Source organism: Nicotiana tomentosiformis, chromosome 4 (assembly GCF_000390325.3).
Source record: "Nicotiana tomentosiformis chromosome 4, ASM39032v3, whole genome shotgun sequence".
Lineage (NCBI taxonomy): Eukaryota > Viridiplantae > Streptophyta > Magnoliopsida > Solanales > Solanaceae > Nicotiana > Nicotiana tomentosiformis.
In genome coordinates, this window is record NC_090815.1 from 110,162,888 (window position 1) to 110,183,148 (window position 20,261).

General features: G+C 36.3%; 1 protein-coding gene across 2 annotated transcripts in view; it reads left to right on the forward strand.

Moving 5' to 3' along the window:
* Window positions 1-3,149: 3,149 nt before the first annotated feature.
* Window positions 3,150-20,261, forward strand: part of LOC104093681 (uncharacterized) — a 30,149-nt gene continuing 13,037 nt past the window's right edge. The window contains exons 1-9 of one of the 2 annotated variants that reach the window (XM_070200158.1): window positions 3,150-3,619; window positions 4,407-4,566; window positions 5,758-5,850; window positions 7,448-7,550; window positions 7,747-7,912; window positions 16,243-16,417; window positions 18,081-18,209; window positions 18,330-18,893; window positions 18,990-19,631. In XM_070200158.1, coding sequence (XP_070056259.1) covers window positions 3,414-3,619; window positions 4,407-4,566; window positions 5,758-5,850; window positions 7,448-7,550; window positions 7,747-7,912; window positions 16,243-16,417; window positions 18,081-18,209; window positions 18,330-18,893; window positions 18,990-19,631 — 2,238 coding nt within the window. In that variant the 5' untranslated portion in view covers window positions 3,150-3,413. The remainder of the gene's footprint in view (window positions 3,620-4,406; window positions 4,567-5,757; window positions 5,851-7,447; window positions 7,551-7,746; window positions 7,913-16,242; window positions 16,418-18,080; window positions 18,210-18,329; window positions 18,894-18,989; window positions 19,632-20,261) is intronic. The other variant, XM_009599469.4, reaches the window with a different exon arrangement.

The following is a 20,261-nucleotide window of genomic DNA, read 5'->3' on the forward strand; positions in this document are numbered from 1 at the left end:
GGCTGGAGAATGCCATCAGTGCCGCGCGCACCGACAATGCCGCGCGTACAAACCATCATGTTGCCAATAGCGTTGCACGCACAGACAGTGCCCCGCGCGCAGACCCAATGCCAAGCACTAACGCCCAGCCGCTGGAAGATCAAATAGTGCTGCACGCACCAACAGCAATGCGCGCGCAGACCCTGATGCTCAAGACAAAGTAGCTGCCATCGGACTTGCTTCCATAGAAGACTAAGTCCTTTTCATTGTAATTATAAAGTAGTTTTACTTCATTCATTTTCAGTGTGCTTCTACAACTTTCTTAGGTCAACTCATGTAACTTTGGTTTTTTTTTTAAGCATTACTAAGGGGGCCAAAGCACTCAAACATTCAAGCATTCAAACAATTCTCTGTACTGGTGTCTCTCCCCCCCCGACAACGCATTGCATCTTATAATAGCTTTCATCATCATCAATACAATTATTAGCCTTCATCATCAATTGCTTATTTTTCTGCTGCTCAATTGCTCACGACATTGGTTTTCCCGTACGGCATTGACAATCTAGTCTAGCGTACGGCGAGGACCTCAGTTGGCGCATAGCAACCGCACTGATATCGGTTGCTTAGCCTTACGTCGCCCTTCCAAGGAATTTCAAGAAGGCGCCGCGTAACAGTACTTATGCATGAAATTTGTGACATATGATTGTTTAGTATTGTATGAGAAATCCTAAATAAAATAATATGTTTAAATTTATGTCCAGCTTCAGAACATCCTTTTAAAGGAATATTTACTAGTATTCTCATGCCTAGAGGTGGCGAATTTGTTAAGTCTTCCTGCTCTAAATAATCAAGTGGAATAAGAAATTAACTTGTCGAGGATATTTTTTCTCTGATAGAGCACACGTAGGGATAAGTAATTTGTGAGAAAAAAATATAGTAAATAGAAGGAATTTGGGATTTTGGGGTTTTCCGTTAGATTAGAGGGTAACTTTGGAAACTTTGCTAACGGTGATGGTAGATTTAACTCGATAGTATAACGGAGGGTAAATATGAATAATATATCAAAGTAGAGGGGTATATTTGGCCCTTTCCCCTTTTTAGACAAAATATCTAAAATCTAATAAATTATCTCTAGTTATGATTTTATCTAACATGTAAAACGTATTTTTGAAGGATATAAAAGAGTTGCCTACTTATTTTGAAAAGTTTTATTGTCAGTGTATTTTTCCTAAAAAGCAATCTCCAACAGTAATAGTTTATGTTTGGCAAATCAATTTAAAATATAATTTTTCCAATATTAGAGCAGAAATTTGTACTTGGGCAAGCTTCTAATTATATTTTTAGCTTCTAATAACTACCAAAAAATGTATTTTTCTCCCTAAAGATTTTACCAAACACCTTAGTTCCTTAAAATAAGAATTTTAGGAAGGATTTAAAAATTAATTTAATCTACGAAGATTTTCAGTTAGAAAGTGTTATTTGAATACTTAGTAATGAAGGACTTTAAATAGATTTTTAATTAGAAAGTTTTTATTTGAATATGTAGATGCCCTATTTTCGAAGTCGATTATATTATATTTAAAAAATCCAAAAGTAAAATATTAAATCGACTCTTTAGCATTATGTCAAAATAGATTTTTAATGGATAAAGCTATAGTTTCAGTTAAATATTTAAAGTTTGGGATAGAACAATATTAATAATTTGAATCAACAAAAGATATCTATTTCCTTTAATGTTGAGAATAAATAATTAAGTCGGGATAAACTATTATTAATAATTTGAATCAATAAAAGATTTTGTTTTCATTATTGTTAGAATAAATAATAAGTCTTTGAAAACTAACAAGGGGAAATTACACATTTGACTCCACGGCTAGAAATATTTACAGTCGCTAGCCAATAAAAAATATATTGTATAATAACTATATTATATTATATATTTGTCGGTTATTTTCTTGAAAATTTAAGTTAATTTCTTAAACTAATTAGCAAAAGAATTCAATCCAGTTCTTTTTCCAAATTCAACATATAAATGTATTTAATTTCAAGTTACATATAAAATTACTATCTAGACGCGTAAAAGAAGGATCAATACTCATCATCTTCATGAATTTATACCTTTATTTTAAAATTTAAACATAATTTTTAATACAATATTTATTTAAAAATTTAAAAAGTTTATACTCATTGAGAAAAGATACACGCACAAAGCGCGTACCATAACACTAGTTATCTAATATCATGTTTGGCCAAACTTCTAAGATCATCTTATTTTGAAAAGTATTTTTCTCAAACAATTTGTGTTAAATTAAAAAGTACTTTTGAGCAGCAATTAGTGTTTGATCAAACTTTTAAAAAGTACTCCTATGTGTATTTTCTCAAAAGTGCTTGTCCAAAAAGTACTTTTGGGGATAAGCTAATTCTTTTTGCTTCTAAAAAGCTGCTATGTTTATACTCAAAGTCATTTTTTTCTTCTTCTAAAAACTTGTTCAAACACCTTAACTTTGAAAAAAAATACCTTTTGGCCAAAAAAAGAAAAAAAATCTGGCCAAAGAGAAGATTGGCCAAATATGCTATAAATGGCTATGAATATAATATAGTTTTTTAAAAAGTCGTTACACCTTGAATAGCGTTGTGCAAATAGTCTGCCCCATTTTACGATGTTTTGTCGTAAAAATAGCACGGGCTAGCCAGTTTTTGGACCAGTAATTCAAAAATAGCCAGCGTTTGCAAAGTCATTAAAAAATAACCATTATTTTACTGCAACACGGACCGGTCCAGTATAATATACTGGAGATTGATGCACCCGTATATGAACTTCTAGCATATTATGCTAGAACTCCAACACGCGAAAAGTTCCAGCATAATATACTGGAGATTGGAGCACCTGTTGTGTATGAACTTCCAGCATATTATGCTGGACCGGTATATTATACTGGAACTTCAGTATAATATGCTAGAGTTCAAGTATATTATGCTAGAATATTTTTCAGATTTTGAACATTATTTTCGTTTAGATTTATCTTTACATGAAAATTGGCTAAATTTTGATTACTTTTGAAACTGTGGCTATTTTTCAATTACCACTTGTAAATCTGGCTATGTTTTAAAATCTCCCTGTTTTGTCGCGTGGCGAGTTATATGAACTCGGCCCAATAGCCGCTCCAACTCCAAGCCCCAAAATTTCCTCAACAAATTCAAAATCCCCAACTGATATCCCCCTCTCTGCACAGCACAAAATGGTTGAATCCAAAAAATCCTTTTCAAATCTCAATTTATGATATCTCTCCTTCAGGCCAACGCACTATTTCATCCGTGTCTTCTATCCGGCTCGGTGGAACCCTACACAGGTGTCGGCGGACGGCAAGGCAATTTCTCCGGCCTCATTCAAAGCCCTAAGTATAAATAAAACCCTAGCTACTCTCATTGTTAACATGGCCGGGGGACCAATTCGTGAGCAAGCTCTACCGCTACTCGCAGCCGCTAACAACCACGGTGATTTGACAGTAAAGTTATCTTCGTTGAAGCAACTGAAAGATATACTGTTATCAGCTGAGCCATCACAGGTTGCTGAGCTTTTCCCTTATTTAATAGACCTTAAGTCATCGCCCCAAAGTCTCGTTCGCAAATGCCTCATCGAGTAAGTTCAATTGAACCTTTTTCTAATCCTTTTCCATTTTCTATGGTACTATTACAATTAGGAACTCAACCATTTTTTATATAGTTCGTAAATATGTATAAATTTTATTTTAAATTTAAAAGTATCAGAATTGAGATAAAAAATTGAACTTTTGGGAGTACATGCCAGTGTCTTTTTTGGTGATAGGGAGTGGTAAATAGTGGGTACTTGAATCAAAATTGGGTTAGTTTCTGCTAAGGAAATAAATAATTGCACCTTTTTGTGTGATTGAATTGGTTCTTTAGATTCGTATTAGAAGGTTATTAGTATATTAGGTACAAATATATGCTTCAAGGTGGTGGAGGGTGTTGCATTTATGTATTTCCCTTTCTGTGATTGACAAGGATTGATAATTACAGCTTGACACCTTCTTTTCCACATATAAAAGGTAGGTCTTGCTAAAATTTAATTACTCCTGGACAGGAGAGGTTGCTCTAGCGTTCAGAGCCATCTGCTTCTAACCAAGAGGTTGGGCGGTCGAGTCAGCAAGGGAGTGGGGGTGGAACTGGGAATTCCACTCTTCGTCCTTGAGTATGGGTATTTATTTGGGGGTGCGGTACCAAATGAAAAACATAATAAAATTGATTACTTGCTGTTGCAATTGGTAGTTGGTAAGTTGCTATCAGCTGATGCTAGAATAGGGTTGTAACAAATGTGCTTGCATGTGATTGGTATTTTGATTTTATGGATATTGGTTTTTTCTCGATATTGTTTTCGTCATTTTAACCTTATTGTACATCTATGTCAGGGTAATTGAGGCGGTTGGGATGAAAGCAAAGGAACATTCATTGGTGTTAATGCCCGTGTTATTCGCATGTTTAAAAGATACGAGTTCTATGGTGACAAAGCAATCAATTATATCTGGCATGAAAATCTATTGTGGCGTGTTGGAGGAATTATCATATCAGGTCACATACTTGTTCATAGTTCTGCATTTGCTTCTTTTGCTCTATCTTGTTGACTGAGCCTTCATGCAGCATAGACTTGTTTCACTCTGATCTTTAATCATGGTTGTAAATCTTCTGAGGAGATCTTTGGTCTCTTCATCCCTTATCCCCCCCCAAAAAAAGGTTTGGTCTCTGCAGTGTGAGTCTTGTGCCTTGGGCCACCTCATTTGTTTTCTGATGTTTTAAACTTGTTAGTATTTTAAGACCACAACTGCATAAATTTCATCTGTGCTCAATCAGAAGCTTGGATGATAACGCGTTGGTTGGGGATGATAAGATTTAAAGGAGGCCGAAGGCTAATCTTGAAGGCTCTCTTTCAAGTTTGGAGACACAATGTTTGGTTCTGAAATCTTCTTTTTGTGCTAGTTCTTTCTGAAAGATTTTAAAACCAAAAATGTAGTAAACAGATGCTGGTTAACATAGCTTGACATTTCTATGTAATCGTACAGTGGTATTCTCTTTGTTCATTTAGTAATTATTCATTCACTCTATAAAGGAAAGTGAAGTTTGGTCGGTTGACGGCTGATGAAGGATTTTTGTGCCTGACTAGTGCCATTAGTAATTGCTATAATATAGAGGGTTGTGTGGTATAAAGAACGTGTTGGCAGGGAGGTTGATGCTATACGATGTGCTTTTAATACCTTAATGCTTCATGCCTATCTTGTCAGGTTCTTGAAACTATGCTAGATTTTGTTTTAACAGAACTTATCTTTTGTGTCTGATATGCATTGGAGTCACTAGCTTTGGTTGGGTGTGTGGTTGTGTGTATATATATTATCTTTAAGTTTATCCTCCCTGTCCTTGTGCACTTTCTGTTACACAATCTGTTACTCCTTCCGTCCCAATTTATGTGGCATCGTTTGACTTTGCCCGTAAATTAAGAAAGAAAGACTTTTTAAAATTTGTGGTCTAAAATTAGCCTTAGAAATTTGTGGCCATAAATCATCTCTCTAAGGGTAAAATGGAAATTTTGAAGTTAAATTGTTTCTAAATAAAGAAAGGCGACATTCTTTTTGAGACAAACGAAAAAGGAAAGAGTGCCACATAAATTGGGACAGAGGGAGTACATGTTTAATTTGTCATTCTGTTCACAAAGCTTATCTTCTTCTCTAATGCATTTGAGGTTCTAAATCCTTCTTTTATAAATTATAGTTTCACCGGCATGGTATAGTTGAGAGGTGGCTTGATGAGCTCTGGACATGGATGGTCAAGTTCAAGGATGCTGTCTTTGGCTTTCTTTTTGAGGTATCTTGTTTTGCTCGTGTGGTAGGTGCTTGTTGGCTAGTGGACTTAATTATCAATTTTGTTGTCACTTGGATCTAGGAACCGCAGCATCTTTTTGAATTCGTCCTCACAACAACTTGCCAAAATGTTTGTTCTAAAGCTTATCCTTTTCCTCTCCGTTGATAAACGGTTTTCAGTTTTACCTTGTAGAGGTTCCAACAAACTTCATATTGGACATCATCAGGATCATGATATTTTGTGAACTTTTAAGACAGAATCATAATATTTTGGTGAGCTAATAAAAAAGGATCATAATATTTTGTGAATGTTTTACAAATAATAAACTAGAACTTTTTGGCTGTTGGATATCTCTAATCTGGTGAGAGGATTCATCCTTCCATAGATACTTATTTATTTATTTGTTTATTTATTCATTCATTCTAGACTTCTGGTTCGGGGTGGGGTGGGAGGTAAAATTATCTCTTTACCATATGTGACTAGCTACTAGGTTACCACAGGAGGAGCGGTCTATTCAAAGAAGGAAATGTAAGCAAGAGAATGCCCTTTTAATTCCTTAGATTAACTATCTCGCTTCTTTCATTGTTATGAAGCTCGGGGTCTATTTAAAATGCGGTCCAAGTCTATCGGGCTTTAAGCGCAAAGCGCAATTAAAGTGTGGGCTTTAGTTAAAAAAGGCACAACGAAGAAAAAAAATGTATATGTAATGCAAAGAAAAGTGACAATTTCATTCATAATGATTTCCTCAACAATTAATATATCTTTTTGCCGATCATATTTATTGTTTTGTACTGCTTTATTCAAGATAGAACTTATAGGCAATGAGGCGCAGGCCTTAGTGTCTTGCCTACATTGAAGCGCAACCTAAGTGAGGCGAAGCGCATACCCTGATCTTTTCTGAGCTTTAGGGCTTAAGTGCGCCTCAAATGAGAGTATGAAAAATACATATTCTCGACCTTTTGGCTTAGATCAAGTTAGTATGTATGAAATGACTAGTCACTTTCTCCTTCTTTGTGTCTGTGTTAGTGTATGTCCTGCCTGTCCTACTGTGCAGGATAGGAGAGAAGGAAATGATCAGAGAATGTTTAAGTTGTGAGGGAGAGTCTGGTTATCTAACGTGAAGAGGATGAAGTAGATGCAAGATTTAAAACAGGCTTCTGTCAAGTTCTGCAAAAAAGGGAATCTAAGTTTCACTTTGTGCCAAGATGTCAAATGATGATTTACTCTTTGCATTTGTGTACCTATTTTAGCCTCATTTTAGTAGCCAGTTTCGGAAGTTACTGCATTTTGGAAATAAGGAGATGAATGGATATCCGCGAGCATGAGGTTTACTTATATATATTGTGCAGTCTCGAACCTTGAAGTGTAGTGTTTCATGATGATGTCTTTGTGAGATCTGCTACCAAATGTTTACCTAATTTAGACTTACCGTTCCTTGTCTTTTGCTCTGTTAATCTCTGGGGCGCAGGAGGGCTTAGCAAAGGGGAAATAGAAGAAAAAGTAAATCCATTTTCGGGTCTCCCTGATTTGCTTTAGGGATGTCCTACCGCTAATTGTTTGGCACATTCAAATGACATGCTTTTTGGATATGTTTTTACAGGCAGGCCCAATTGTTACAAAACTGCTGGCATTGAAGTTTCTCGAAACGTATATTTTACTTTTCACACCGGATACAAATGATTCTGAAAAATATGCAGCACAAGGTAAATTTTTACAGAAAATCAAGGATGGGAAGATTCTGAGTATAGGCGTTTTATCATGATTCACTATTATATAATGTAGCTTATCAGAAAAGAATCACTAGGATAATTTTATTCCTTTATCCGTTTTCCATGTTTTCTGTTTGCTGATTCTGATATTTGTTTGTGCTTTTAACGCGTCATTTATTTATGCCTGCAGATAAACATGGACGGAGTTTTAATATTTCATGGGTAGGTGGTCATCACCCTGTTCTTGATCCGGCTGCACTTACATCAGATGCCAAAAATACTGTTGGCACTCTATTGGATTTATTGCGCTCAGCTAGTTCTCTCCCTGGTTTACTAACCATTTCTGTAATTAATAGGTGAGCTTTTATCTGTTTTACTCAAAAACTTGTATTATTTATTTGGTAAGTGCTATGCTTGATCTCCAGGGAAGATTCGAAATTCATCTATTCTAGTTGAAAGATTTCTGTGCATTGTTCGTTCTTTCCTGTATGAGAGGAGTCCTATTTGTGAATGGATAGAGGTTGAGAAAATAGACTTGAAGAAGTTAGTGTTAGTACAAGGTTAGGAAATTGCATGAGTTGCAGTTTCAGATTGAGGGCTGTCAATACAGAGATCGGCTGATAAGTTTCTAGTTGGGGGGTTTGTTGGTGCCCTTATTGGTGATGCTGATCACCTAGGGTACATTCACTAGGAGCTTTGAATTCCTTTACGTCATACATAAGCCACATTTCTCTTCTGTAGAATTATAAGGAGCACATATGAACAAGATCTGTGTTGTGAGCGTGCTTCTCATGTTGAAGTTATATATGTGGAGGTTTTTTAGACTCTATGTGGATTTTCTGCTTCAATGCCTGTAAGGACTTGGGGCCACGGTGTTAAGTGGGTAATGCCCAATAGTGTTAAGAGCTTGTTGGAACAATGGCATCATCAGAAAATGGCAAAAAGGAACAAACAGTATGGAGGACAATTCTTTTGTGTTTTATGGACAATATGGCTGGAAAGAAATAGTGTTTGTTTTGAAGGGAGAAGACAACATGTTTTCAGAATTAAAAATAGCTGTCTTTTGAACTTGTATTTTTGGTGTAATAGAAGTACTATTGAAACTATGGAGCAATACTTGGACTTTTTAGAAGAGATAGGAGATTTGTAGTTGCCATGTAAGTGGCTTCGGCAGATGTTGGACTGATGTAACTTGTACCATCTTGGTACCTTTTAATAAAATCTCACCTTATAAAAAACAAGGACGTAGGGCCACAACTACTTAGAATACTACATTCTGCTAAGTTATGATTTTTCTGCAATTTGATATGCTCTTCTAGGATATATTAATAAATTGTTTTGCAGATTATGACTGAATTCAATAAAAAAAATACAATCCCGCTACTATTAACTGCTAGGAAGATCTCTCCCTGTCTGTTTCTTTTTCTTTTTGGAATGAAATTCTTCTATAAAAAAAGGGCAGCCCGGTGCACTAAGCTCCCGCTATGCTCGGGGTCCGGGGAAAGGCCAGACCACCAGGATCTATTGTACGCAACCTTACCATGCATTTCTGCAAAAGGCTGTTTCCATGGCTCGAACACATGACCTCCTGGTCACATGACAGCAACTTTACTAGTTACGCCAAGAATGAAATTCTTCTATGTTTTTCAGAAATGGAGTAGATAGTTTTTGACAACAAATTGGTGTGACATCAATGAAATGATATTTGAGTTATCATGAAAAAACATGCTTTGAAAGAATAAACTGCTTAAGAGCAAGGTATGTATTATGTAATGAAGATAATTGAGTTATTATCTTTCTGCTTAGGGAAAGGCAATCTTTCTGGTATTTGCTCAGCTTCTCTATCCTCTTTATTTTTTTGGTGTTGAAATGTGTGAAATATGTGGTACTTAAAGGTGATATGCAAAAGTCATGTTTCGAGCTAGGTACTAACACTTAAGTGCTCTATCTGTAATTCTGCATGTAAAATTGTTACGGTAAAAAACTTCAAGTATGGAACCAAATCAAAAGACAACAAACTTTTATGGACACAAGTGCTTATTATCATAAGGAGGCAGATTTAACATTCAAATCAGATAATACGTCTTAACCCACCTCTGTAAATATAATGATGTTGTATTCTGAAAGAAATGAGCTGAGGGAGAGAAAAAGTTCTCTACCAGCAAAGTAAGAATGCGTCCTGGTACATCCAACAGTGTGATCAATGTGTCGCTGTTTTGCACCTATTTAATGTTTTAGGACCTCTGCACAAAACATTAAAAGAAGAGATGGAAACAACAAACTTCTCTAACTGGGTGTGCAAGCATGCAATCGAGTTGAAATTGACGTGTAGGGTCGGTGTTTTAGTAATTGCCTAGAATGGTGTTGTGTAGAGTTAATTAAATCTTATTACTTTATAAAAAAAATGATTATGCTTGTGTAGAGTTTTCTCCTAAGAAGTGCAAACATATGGGCTGTTATTTTTCCTTTTGAATTTTTTTTATCCTAAAGGTACGTGTGCCCCCGTACTAAACATGTTTTTTTTTTCCGGGTTTCAGATGAGATGGTAAAACCATTCAGATGGTAAAACCATTCAAATGTTTTTTTTGTTCTTTTATATTGTGTATGATGACAAGAGTGGGTTGCTCAAGTGGTGAGCACCTTCCACTTCCAACCAATAGGTTGTGAGTTCGAGTTACCCCAAGAGCAAGGTGGGGAGCTCTTGGAGGGAGGGAATTAAAAAAAAAAAATAAAAAAAATATTGTGTATGTTAAGTTAGAGTATCTTTTCAAGTCAAACACATTTGGCAACAGGACCTGTGTATGTTTTGACGGATGGTTTCACATTGGTGTGAGGCATCAGGATTCTTATTTATCTCTATGTGATAGGGCTAGGCGAACTTACTTTGGTTCCTGTACTTTTGTCTCTATCTTTCTTGATTTCTTTCTAGACAAGAAGTGTCATTTTAATGTAAAAATCCTTTTCGAGTAAAGATAAAAAGGATACATGACAGATCTAAACTACAGGAGTGGAAATAAACAAGAAATTTGTTTGTTTTTCTGATTTCGTGATACTAAAGTGTACAATTTTCCGATAACGTGGTGTCTGTGTCAGCTAGCACACCTTCACTAATTTACAGGTACCTGTTACCTCCCACCAGTACAAGTACATGGTAATTCTGTCCACCAAGGCTTTAGATGGGAACCTACGTAAAATGTACATTAAATACCATGTTGCTCCCTCTCTCTTAAAGAAATCATACGACTTCCTGTTTTGTCTGTCTTAAAATTGTCACTTCAGTCTTCCCTAGGAATTTTATTCCTCACTATTCACTTTATATTTCTGTTACTTTATTATAGTATATTATTATAAATGTCACATGTCTTCTCTAAAGATCTCAATAACCTTCAAGAGGCTAACTTTTAGCTCTATTTTAAGGTCACCTTTTTCTTAACGTATTAATTAATTTCAACTCTACTCTTATTACCCGTGTCAAGTCAAACTAAGACTAAGTTTGGTAAAGCGGGAGCATGTTCTGGGGTTACTGGCTGCTTTCATCAACAAGACAAGTTGTTTCTTATGTCTATTTTGAAATGACTTGAGATGACATTTACTATGTATGGAAGCAACTATAATGTGACAATTAGTTTATACTTGTTTTTGGTATTATTATGGTAGTTGATAAAGTTTTATTTCTTTTTCCGGCGTAAATGGCAACATGTCACTTATCTTTGCTGAAAGTTTTTGTTACATTTGTCAGAAAAATCTAATCTGAAGATCCCTTGTCATACCTCTCAGTAGATTCCATGTTGCCCCAGCTAGATAAAACTACTTGCTGCCTTTGCTTCTGAAATCTGAACTCCAAAATTTTTGTTGTGATTTCTGTTTTATTTATTATTTTGAATTTATGGAGAGATGACAAATACTTGGTAATGGCTGTAGTTCAGGTTCAACTGCTTATTTTTGCTGTTATTGCAGCATGAGCCCAGCTTTTTAACATGGAGTTAAAATGGCATTTTGCTTGGAATGCTGAACTGATGGTTCAGATAACTGATCTAAAAGTTATCTGATTTCCACAAGATTGACAGATGGTAGGGCAGATTAAGCGGTGGATAAATTGGTCACATCATTTGCAATAAGAACTCTTTGGACAAGCTATTAACCAAGCATTGTACATTTTCGGAGACAACATTAAAGTTTAGCAAATTTTGATCTCTTTAATTGTACATACTACATCGTTACCTTGTAGTGTCTGAGACAAGTGTTGTTTGATAATGTATTGCTATATTTTGTAACATTGACACACTTCTTATTACCCAGATAATCAAATTTTTCGACAGGGTTTACTCCCTGGATAAACCTTCTGTTGTCACTTTCTGTTTTTTTCTTTTGTGCTGCTGTTACATTGTCAAGTTTACTGTATGACATGCCGTATTTCACGTTACTTTTGAACTTATAAATTGGCGATACTGTACTTAGACCTTTTCTATAGGTAATTGTGAGTCTGTAAAGTTTTCCTAAACAAAAAATTCCTTGAGGAATAGCTTTTCATTCCTGTATGGTGCCACTAAAATTTCTGTGGTATGCCGCTTTTTTCTTCATCTTGTCAAAATTTTAAATTCCTCCCAAGTGTGGACAGTGACATACCAATTGGTATGTATATAGCGGAGCTGCTGTAGCATGAGCGAATCCTGTAAATGTGAATTGACTCTTTGCATTATATCAAGCAATAATACATCGTTATCAATTGTAATAAGCAAAGAATACATTAAAAGTTTGCTACTTAATGGCATTTTGAAAGCAAAAACAGATAAAATGCTAAACTGGTTTTTGAATGACAAATCTATGGACTCTGGGAAAGACTGCATGTAGATTGTTATGTTGTGTTGGAAATTTCCCTGCTTTTATGAGCGCTTCTTTATCTTTTTTAGAGTGTCTTGTTTCGATATGACTGAAAAGGAATGTGATCCAAGTTTTGCAGGGCATGTCTTTCCTTTAGGAGGAACACATATGTTGTCAACTGCAGGATATTATGTTCTGTTCTCCTTTTTCCCGGGAATGACAATTTCTGACATATTATGATGTTAAACAAGTTTAAAGCTCTCTCTTATCAAGCAGAATGTTTTAGCTGCTTTAGAAGATGAAATCACTGGACTTCCATTTTAGTTGGATAGCAGGGCAGCACAGTATTGCCTTAGCATCTCCTTGACACCAAGTAACGAGTAGCTTCATGTAACAAATTTAAATGATGAAATTAATGGCCCTCATTGTGGCAAAACTTTAGATTAGAAAAGAAATTGAGGATGACATTTTCTTTTGATAAAGTAATAAATTTCATTAAAACAGGGCAAAAACGCGCCCGTATACATGATGTAATTGAAGATGATTAACTCGAGCTTATTGTGGTTATTTGATAAGGCAACAACTTACTAATTCTAAGAAGTTGTCCTCATTATACTTTCAAATGAAAAGAGATACTCTGAATCATGCCCTTAATATATTGAAGTTTGAGCTAGTTGACCGAGCATTTGAAACTTGATGTCTGAAGTATGGAACGAGATCTTGTTAAGTTGTTCCAGGAAAATGTTCCAGATAATTGTGCTTCTAGACGCTTAGCATTATGTGGAAAACATTTCAAAAATGTTGCATGGTTGTACATGGATTAATTTCTGTGTTTTTCATCTTTTATTATGGTGTTGCTGGCTACTTGCCATTTGGAAGTGTCATGTATTATAGAAGTTGCATAAACATTGTTTTAACACTTGACTACTGTGTTTACTTGAATACATATATTCTTAATTATGATGGTGGTGTCTAAACCAACTTGAGCCCACTTGTGGTAATCTAGATAGGATAAGGTAGGGTCAGCCAAATCTGGATCTAGTGGGGTTGAAATAGATCCTCCGAGCTGTTTGCTACAGCTCGCAAGTTTAGATGCTACATAATCCTGCCCGCCTAGATTGGAGCAGATGGTCTTTCACTGAGTGTTGTAGTTGGGTTAGGACCTGATAATCTTATTTTGCTGAGGACATTGTATTACCATGGATCGTAACAACTGATTAGGTATGTGTGTGTGTGTGCACACATAATAAACATATATGTATTATGTGTGTGTGTGCCCACACATAATAAACAGATATGTGTGTGTGTGTATATGTATGTGTGTGTTTGTATGTGGTATGTTTGTATGATGTATGCATGTATATGTATACACGTTGGACCTCCAGTTCCCTGTTTTACCTTTTGAGCTAATTTACTATGAAATTAATGTCGGAAGAAAATTGAATAAATAACATTGTCAAGTATCAACCGAGAATTCCAACAACTTTCACTTCATGGACTGCTTTCATTATTGCATAAGATTGTCTTGGGTGGAGATATGAGTTTGTTAATTGCGTGCTTTATATCTTTTTAAGAGAGGGCAACAAGTGCTAATCTTGTGAAAATATCTTGCATCAAGAAACAATGCTTGTAAACGCAAAAGCAAAAACATGCGAAATTTCTTTGAGCTAAAGATTGATGAACATTCTCAGTACAATGTGCCTCGGTGAGTAAAATATTGATCGTGCCATTAGCTCCTAATTGTTAACAGAAGAGTTAGATGAAATTCTTATATAGTTTAGCTTCATGTTTCTCCATATTCAAGTATCGTTGGACACTTTAATTTTTATTGCAATAGTAGTTTGGTTTCCTTACACCTGATTGTAGTGTATGGATCTTGCGTAGCAAAGCAATAACTGAATGATTCCCACCTGCAATTAGGGTAGTGAAAATAGTGACACGATTTAGTCTAGTTGCCAACAATGGTCAGTGTATATTCTGATGCCGTTGGCAGTAGTGACTAGTTAGCCAAAGTTTGGTTTTGGTATGCCTGGTTGAAGTGAAAATAGTGACATGATTTAGTCTAGTTGCCAACAATGGTCAGTGTATATTCTGATGCCGTTGGCAGTAGTGACTAGTGAGCCAAAGTGTGGTTTTGGTATGCCTGGTTGAAACCAAGCTTTACTTGGGATTCATATAGCCGACCCCAATTTGTTTGGGACTGATGCGTAGTTGTTGTTCGTGGTCATTGGATGTTACTTGACCCATTGTGGTGGCAGATATTGTAGAGGGGCCAGCTTGCTGTATAACATCTGAAGATGTGGAAGTTCTGGTATCATCTTTTTTAGCAGCTGGGTTTGTTCTTAAAGTCTAGTGATTCCATTGAGTAATATGCATAGATAAATATAGTGATTGAAAAGGACAGCCCGGTGCACACAGCATCCCGCAGAGTCCGGGGAAGGGCCGTGCCCCAAAGGTTGTGATGTAGATAAATATAGTGACTGTGCTTGTTAAAAAATAGATAAATATAGTGGTTATCATTGAGTATAGATCTGTTAAAACGAGGATGGGGTTTATGTTCCTAGTAAATAATGTAACCTCGCTGTAGAGGTATGCATATTAATGTTCCTTAGTGTGTAATGGTTAGTGTGCGATGTGTCCTAGTCTTGATTTTGTAATAGAGTATGGTGGACACATTTTTATCTTAGTACGATTTGTGCAATGTAAAGATCTTATTATTGTCCTTAACATCTTCTCCCTCAACTCAACACTCTTGCTGTGTAGTTGGTTTCTAAGGCATTTGGGAATAAGGTAAAAAAACATTTCCAGTAAACATTTCCTCATAATATCAAACACGTATTCATGCTTCTACTTGGTGTTTCTTTTGATGCTTATGTGCTGAAATGTGTCAAAAGCTGTAAATTACATAAATAGCAAAACCATGATGTGGTTAGCCTTTCAAAATGGTCAGATAGCAGTAATTCATGCTTCAACTTGTGTAAAAAAAATCTCTTTGATGGAATTTGCTTGTCTCAAGAAGATATGGACATGGAATGCTCAGGTAGATTTTGGTTGGAAAAAATGTGCGTGCTATTAGAAGGATAAAAAGGAAGAGAATACCGCTTACACAGGTGTATCCCAAGCTAAGAAACTATTCTTTCTATTCATTGAAAAATATGTTGACTAATCTCCCAAGCTATAGATATGTCTCAGTTTCTCTTTTGCCTATACTTCCATCCTCCCATAATTCCTCTTTAACAGATTCAAGGGCTTCTGTAACTAGAGTTATTACTGTTAACTTTGGATTGGAATCTTCTGCAATTTTTCTCCATCCAAATCTAGTATACAGCAACAGATGGCATCAGGTAGAGCAGTAAGCTGTTTTTTTAAGATCGAACATTATCAACGTGACACTGGAGATGATAAAGAGTTGAATATGAACATGTATGCTGGCCTGAGGATACTTTATCTCAGAATTGATACTTTGCTGCGACAGGACTAGTAGAAGGGCTTATCCGTGCTTGTTTATGGGTTGAGGTAGCACTTAAAGTGTCTTTTGGCTGGTAGCCTGGTACATTTAAGTTGTGTAATTTATGGGCTACTTTGCCTTCTGCTTATGAGAGACCACTGTGGTGCATTAGTTAGTTTTGTGATAAAAGGTGGTAGCTCTATATGTCAGAATGGTAGTTTAACTGTGGTAGATTATTGAGGTGAAGCAGTTACCTTATGTTTCATACTGTCACTTTGTTTTTTTGTTTCCTTTTCTATTTCCTTCTCCCCTTGAATTCGTGTTTGTAATTAATCATTTCTTTTATTTCATCTTGAACTTGTACAATTTGTTTGTCTTGCTTTATGCTTGATCTGATAACCTGAAAATTGTTTCCAGTTTGGCAGTTATAGCAAGGAGGCGACCTATCCATTATAACCACATTTTTTCACCATTGCTTGATTTCGATCCAAACTTTGAGATGACAAAGGGTGGACATGCTGCCAGCATTCGGTATTCTCTGAGAACTGCCTTTCTAGGATTTCTGAGGTGTACACATCCTGCCATTTTGGAGGTATACTTGACATGTCATATCAGAGCCTCCTAGTTCGTTATCTATGCGTCTCTCTGTCTTCCAATTTCTGTCTTTTTTCAGTGTGTCCATTGCTGCAGCCTTCTTTGCAACTGTTTTTTTTTTGGTTATTAAACAAAGTGTATCTATTTATGCTGTGACTCTGAATTAAACATTGATAGGGAGAATGAGCTGTAGTTCATTTATAGGTTGTTGAACGATGCTCACTTTATGAACTAGCTTTTGTAGTTGGGTTAGGCTCAAGGTCCATTGTCTTAACATTGTATCAGAGCCAGATCTGTCCCTACTCTTTGGTTATCCAATGTTGGGACTTGGGCCCTCATGTTATGTTATCCACTCTCCAGTTGTCCGAACCTAGACACGCGGAGAGTGTTAGAATATTCCACATTGATTGAGGGTATATGTTGTAGTCTCCTAATATGTTCTTGTGCAATACTTACCTCATCAACTAGCTTTTGGGTTGAATTAGGGTCAAGGTTGTCCATTTCTGTAACAAGAATCTTTTTCTTCTGGCTCTTTTTGTTTGTAGGGGATAAAGTCAAATATTTCATTCATTGGCATCAGGAGGATGCATGAAATGCAAAAAGGAAATTAGCTCCTCTAATAAACTTCAAGGAACAAAGAAAATCAATTTCTCATAAATATAATGTTTCATGAGTTGCCTTCTCAATATTGTATGACTTTGGCCTGAGGATCTTACAGTTTGAAACAATTTAGGAAATTCCTTCTTTAGGGTGCTGTTTTTCTTTTGGTTCTCGTCACAAAGAGTTTGAAATTCTAAACCATCCTTTATGTTCAACCTCTGAACAGCATGATTCTCAATTTTACCAGTGCTCTGAAACCTATTCAACTTATGGACCTCACCCTGTTCCATATTGCAATTTAAGTTGTGGACCTCATTATGTTCCACAATCTGCTATCTGTGACCTTTATTTCTGTTGCCACTTGCTCTCTGATTAGATTAAATGTCATTTCTATTTTCCATGCTGCAAAGCATGTGTATGCTGAACGAGACTTCTCTCTCTCTCTCTCTTTATTGTATCTGTATGTGTAAACATAATTGTTTTTAGTATGTTACACTTTAAACTGGATTTTATACTCCTGATGTTTAGAAAATCCATTTTAAGCTGTGACCATATTTCTAGATTCTACCTTCTGTAAGATTTGATGTATGATCCTAACAATGTGTCAACTTCGATCAGAATGTTCAATTTGAAACTAGAGTGTGTGATTATGTACTGATGTTATTGAGTACTCTTACCCAGTATGTTTTTTGATAATGATGAGCCCTCTTACATGTACTCATTCTTAATTCTTGTAATAGCAAACTATAAATCAAAAGGTATTTTCTTTTCCTTAAACTTCAGCTGAGGGTGGTTATTTCACTTACACTTGGACAGAGCCATACATACTTGAAGTTTAAAGAAGCAATAAGAGTACTAACATTAAACACGGTTTGATTTGCTGTGATGAGTAATGCAAGACAAAGTTGCATAGCTTCAAAAAGATTTTTGTGTTCTATACTGTAAGATGCATGAAAAGTGCTATCGGTATCTTTTAACTCTAGCACTAGAGAGAATTATTACTGATATTCTATAAATCTTAATTGAAATGACTATCTAAGTGAGTGTTTTTTTGAATTTAGTCGAGAGAAAGATTGTTAAAATCATTGCGAGCAATGAATGCTGGTGATGCTGCTGATCAAGTTCTTCGGCAACTCGATAAAATGATGAGAAATAATGAGCGAGCCTCACGTGATTCTAGATTGAACAAGGTAATTCCCTCAGTAACGGAGTCAGTTTTATTTGTTACTGAAGAACAAAGTATCAGTACTTCAAGTTGTGAAATATTTTTTTCAGAAGCCGTTCTCAGAACTTTTAACTTTCTCTTTCAGGATGAGCAGTCATCAAACCACTTGCCCTTTTTAGGTGATCCAACAAAGAAGAGGTCAACCCCATTAGATAATGAAGATCCATCTAATAACTATGATTTAACTTCAAAAAGGGTTCACTATGGCCCTAACAATCACATAGCTCCACCAGTTGAGAGAAATGATTCTGGAAAGGAATATGTCAACGGGGTGAACCCAATGGTTGAACAAATAATTGGTATGATTGGTGCTTTACTTGCAGAAGGAGAAAGGGGTGCCACATCTCTTGAAGTTCTAATATCTGAGCTTCCTCCTGATTTGTTGGCTGATATAGTCATAACTAATATGAAGCACTTGCCTAAAAATCCCCCTCCTTTAGCACGACTTGGAAGCTTGTCATTATCTCGAACAAGTGATTCTAGTAATCTATCCCAGGTTATGGCACCAATAGATTCCTCATTAGCCCCACAGGCTTGGGTTCCTGGATCCCAGACACCCACCTCTTTATCAACTGCCACAAGCACTTCATTATTAGAAATGTCTGCTTCCACAAGTCTCCCTTCAGATTCGAAACGTGATCCTAGGAGGGTGAGTAAAACTAAATTATTTTAAGTATTTTCTCTGCTGTTTGTACTCTATTTCTCTTACTAGGACAGTCTAGTAATATGTCATGATGCTTCACAGGATCCACGGCGCCTTGACCCAAGGCGTGCAGCTGTGGCTGTTGAAGTATCATCAACTCTCGTTGCAGAAGATAATACAAGTGCTATGCAATCTGCAATGCTGCAATCTGAAATGGATCCTTCCAGTTCATCTAATATTGACATTGCAGTACCCCTGGTGTCAAATTCTGAATGTATGCCGACTGTGTATCCCAAGATGGAAACTAACTCTATCACTGCTGAAAGTTCACCGACACCAGGAGCCAGTCTGTCAGCTCCCAAGGAGGAAGTTCATGATAATGACCTAAATGAAGCTATTCCTGATGACAAGATAGATACTGCGATACATGTTCCACTATCATCTCCTGGCAAAGTAGAACAGGAATTGGTGCCAGAAGTTCCATCTGAAGTTGGAGTGACAGATGAAATTTACTCTCCATTGCTAGAAACAGATCAATTTTCTCCCCCTATTTCAACTGCTGCAACCCCTGAAGATGCATGTGCGGAGTTGCCTGCGCTTCCGCCTTTCATTGAGCTGACCCGTGAGCAGCAAAGAAATATGGGAAAACTAGCTGTTGAACAGATTATTGACTCGTTCAAAAAATTAAAAGAGACAGACAACAAGCATACAGGAATGGCATTGCTTTCTCGGTTGGTTGCCCAGGTGGGGGTCAGATTTTTGGATTTTAGTTATTTGTTTTTGGTTTTATCATGGGGCTACTTTTGTTTCATTAAGTTACGAGATACTGGTTCATGAACAATTTAGATTTGAGCGATAATTTAACCATTCTGTCTCGGCTGCTGTAATATAATGTTTTTTGGAGGGAAAGCAAGCTATTCAATTGAATAAAGTGCAGTTTACCACTTAATCATTGTTGTACACTTCTTCTCTGAGACTCATTTGTTTTATACCTCTGTTGGTATACCACTTCATCTCCTTGAAATACTATTAGGTTCCTCCAGCGTCATATAATAATCATGCGCTGGGAGACACTTGAGTTGTTTTTAAGAAATGTCTATATAACTCGGGGTAGTTTCGTCTTTCCCTTTCTCGTTTGGTGTTGAAAGCTATGTTGCGCGGACTCTCCAAAATGCTGTCACACCCGTGTCGGATCCTCCAAAAATGCACTACCTTTGGAGGATCCGGCACGCGCCCGGCGACATTTTTGGAGAGTCTGAGCAACATAGGTTGAAAGTCACTTGCGAAAGAGACCACCTACCTGTTGGACCAACTCATCTTTCAGATATGATAAGAGTTTCAGCACAACTCCTAGTGTCTTCTCTTGCATGCTAA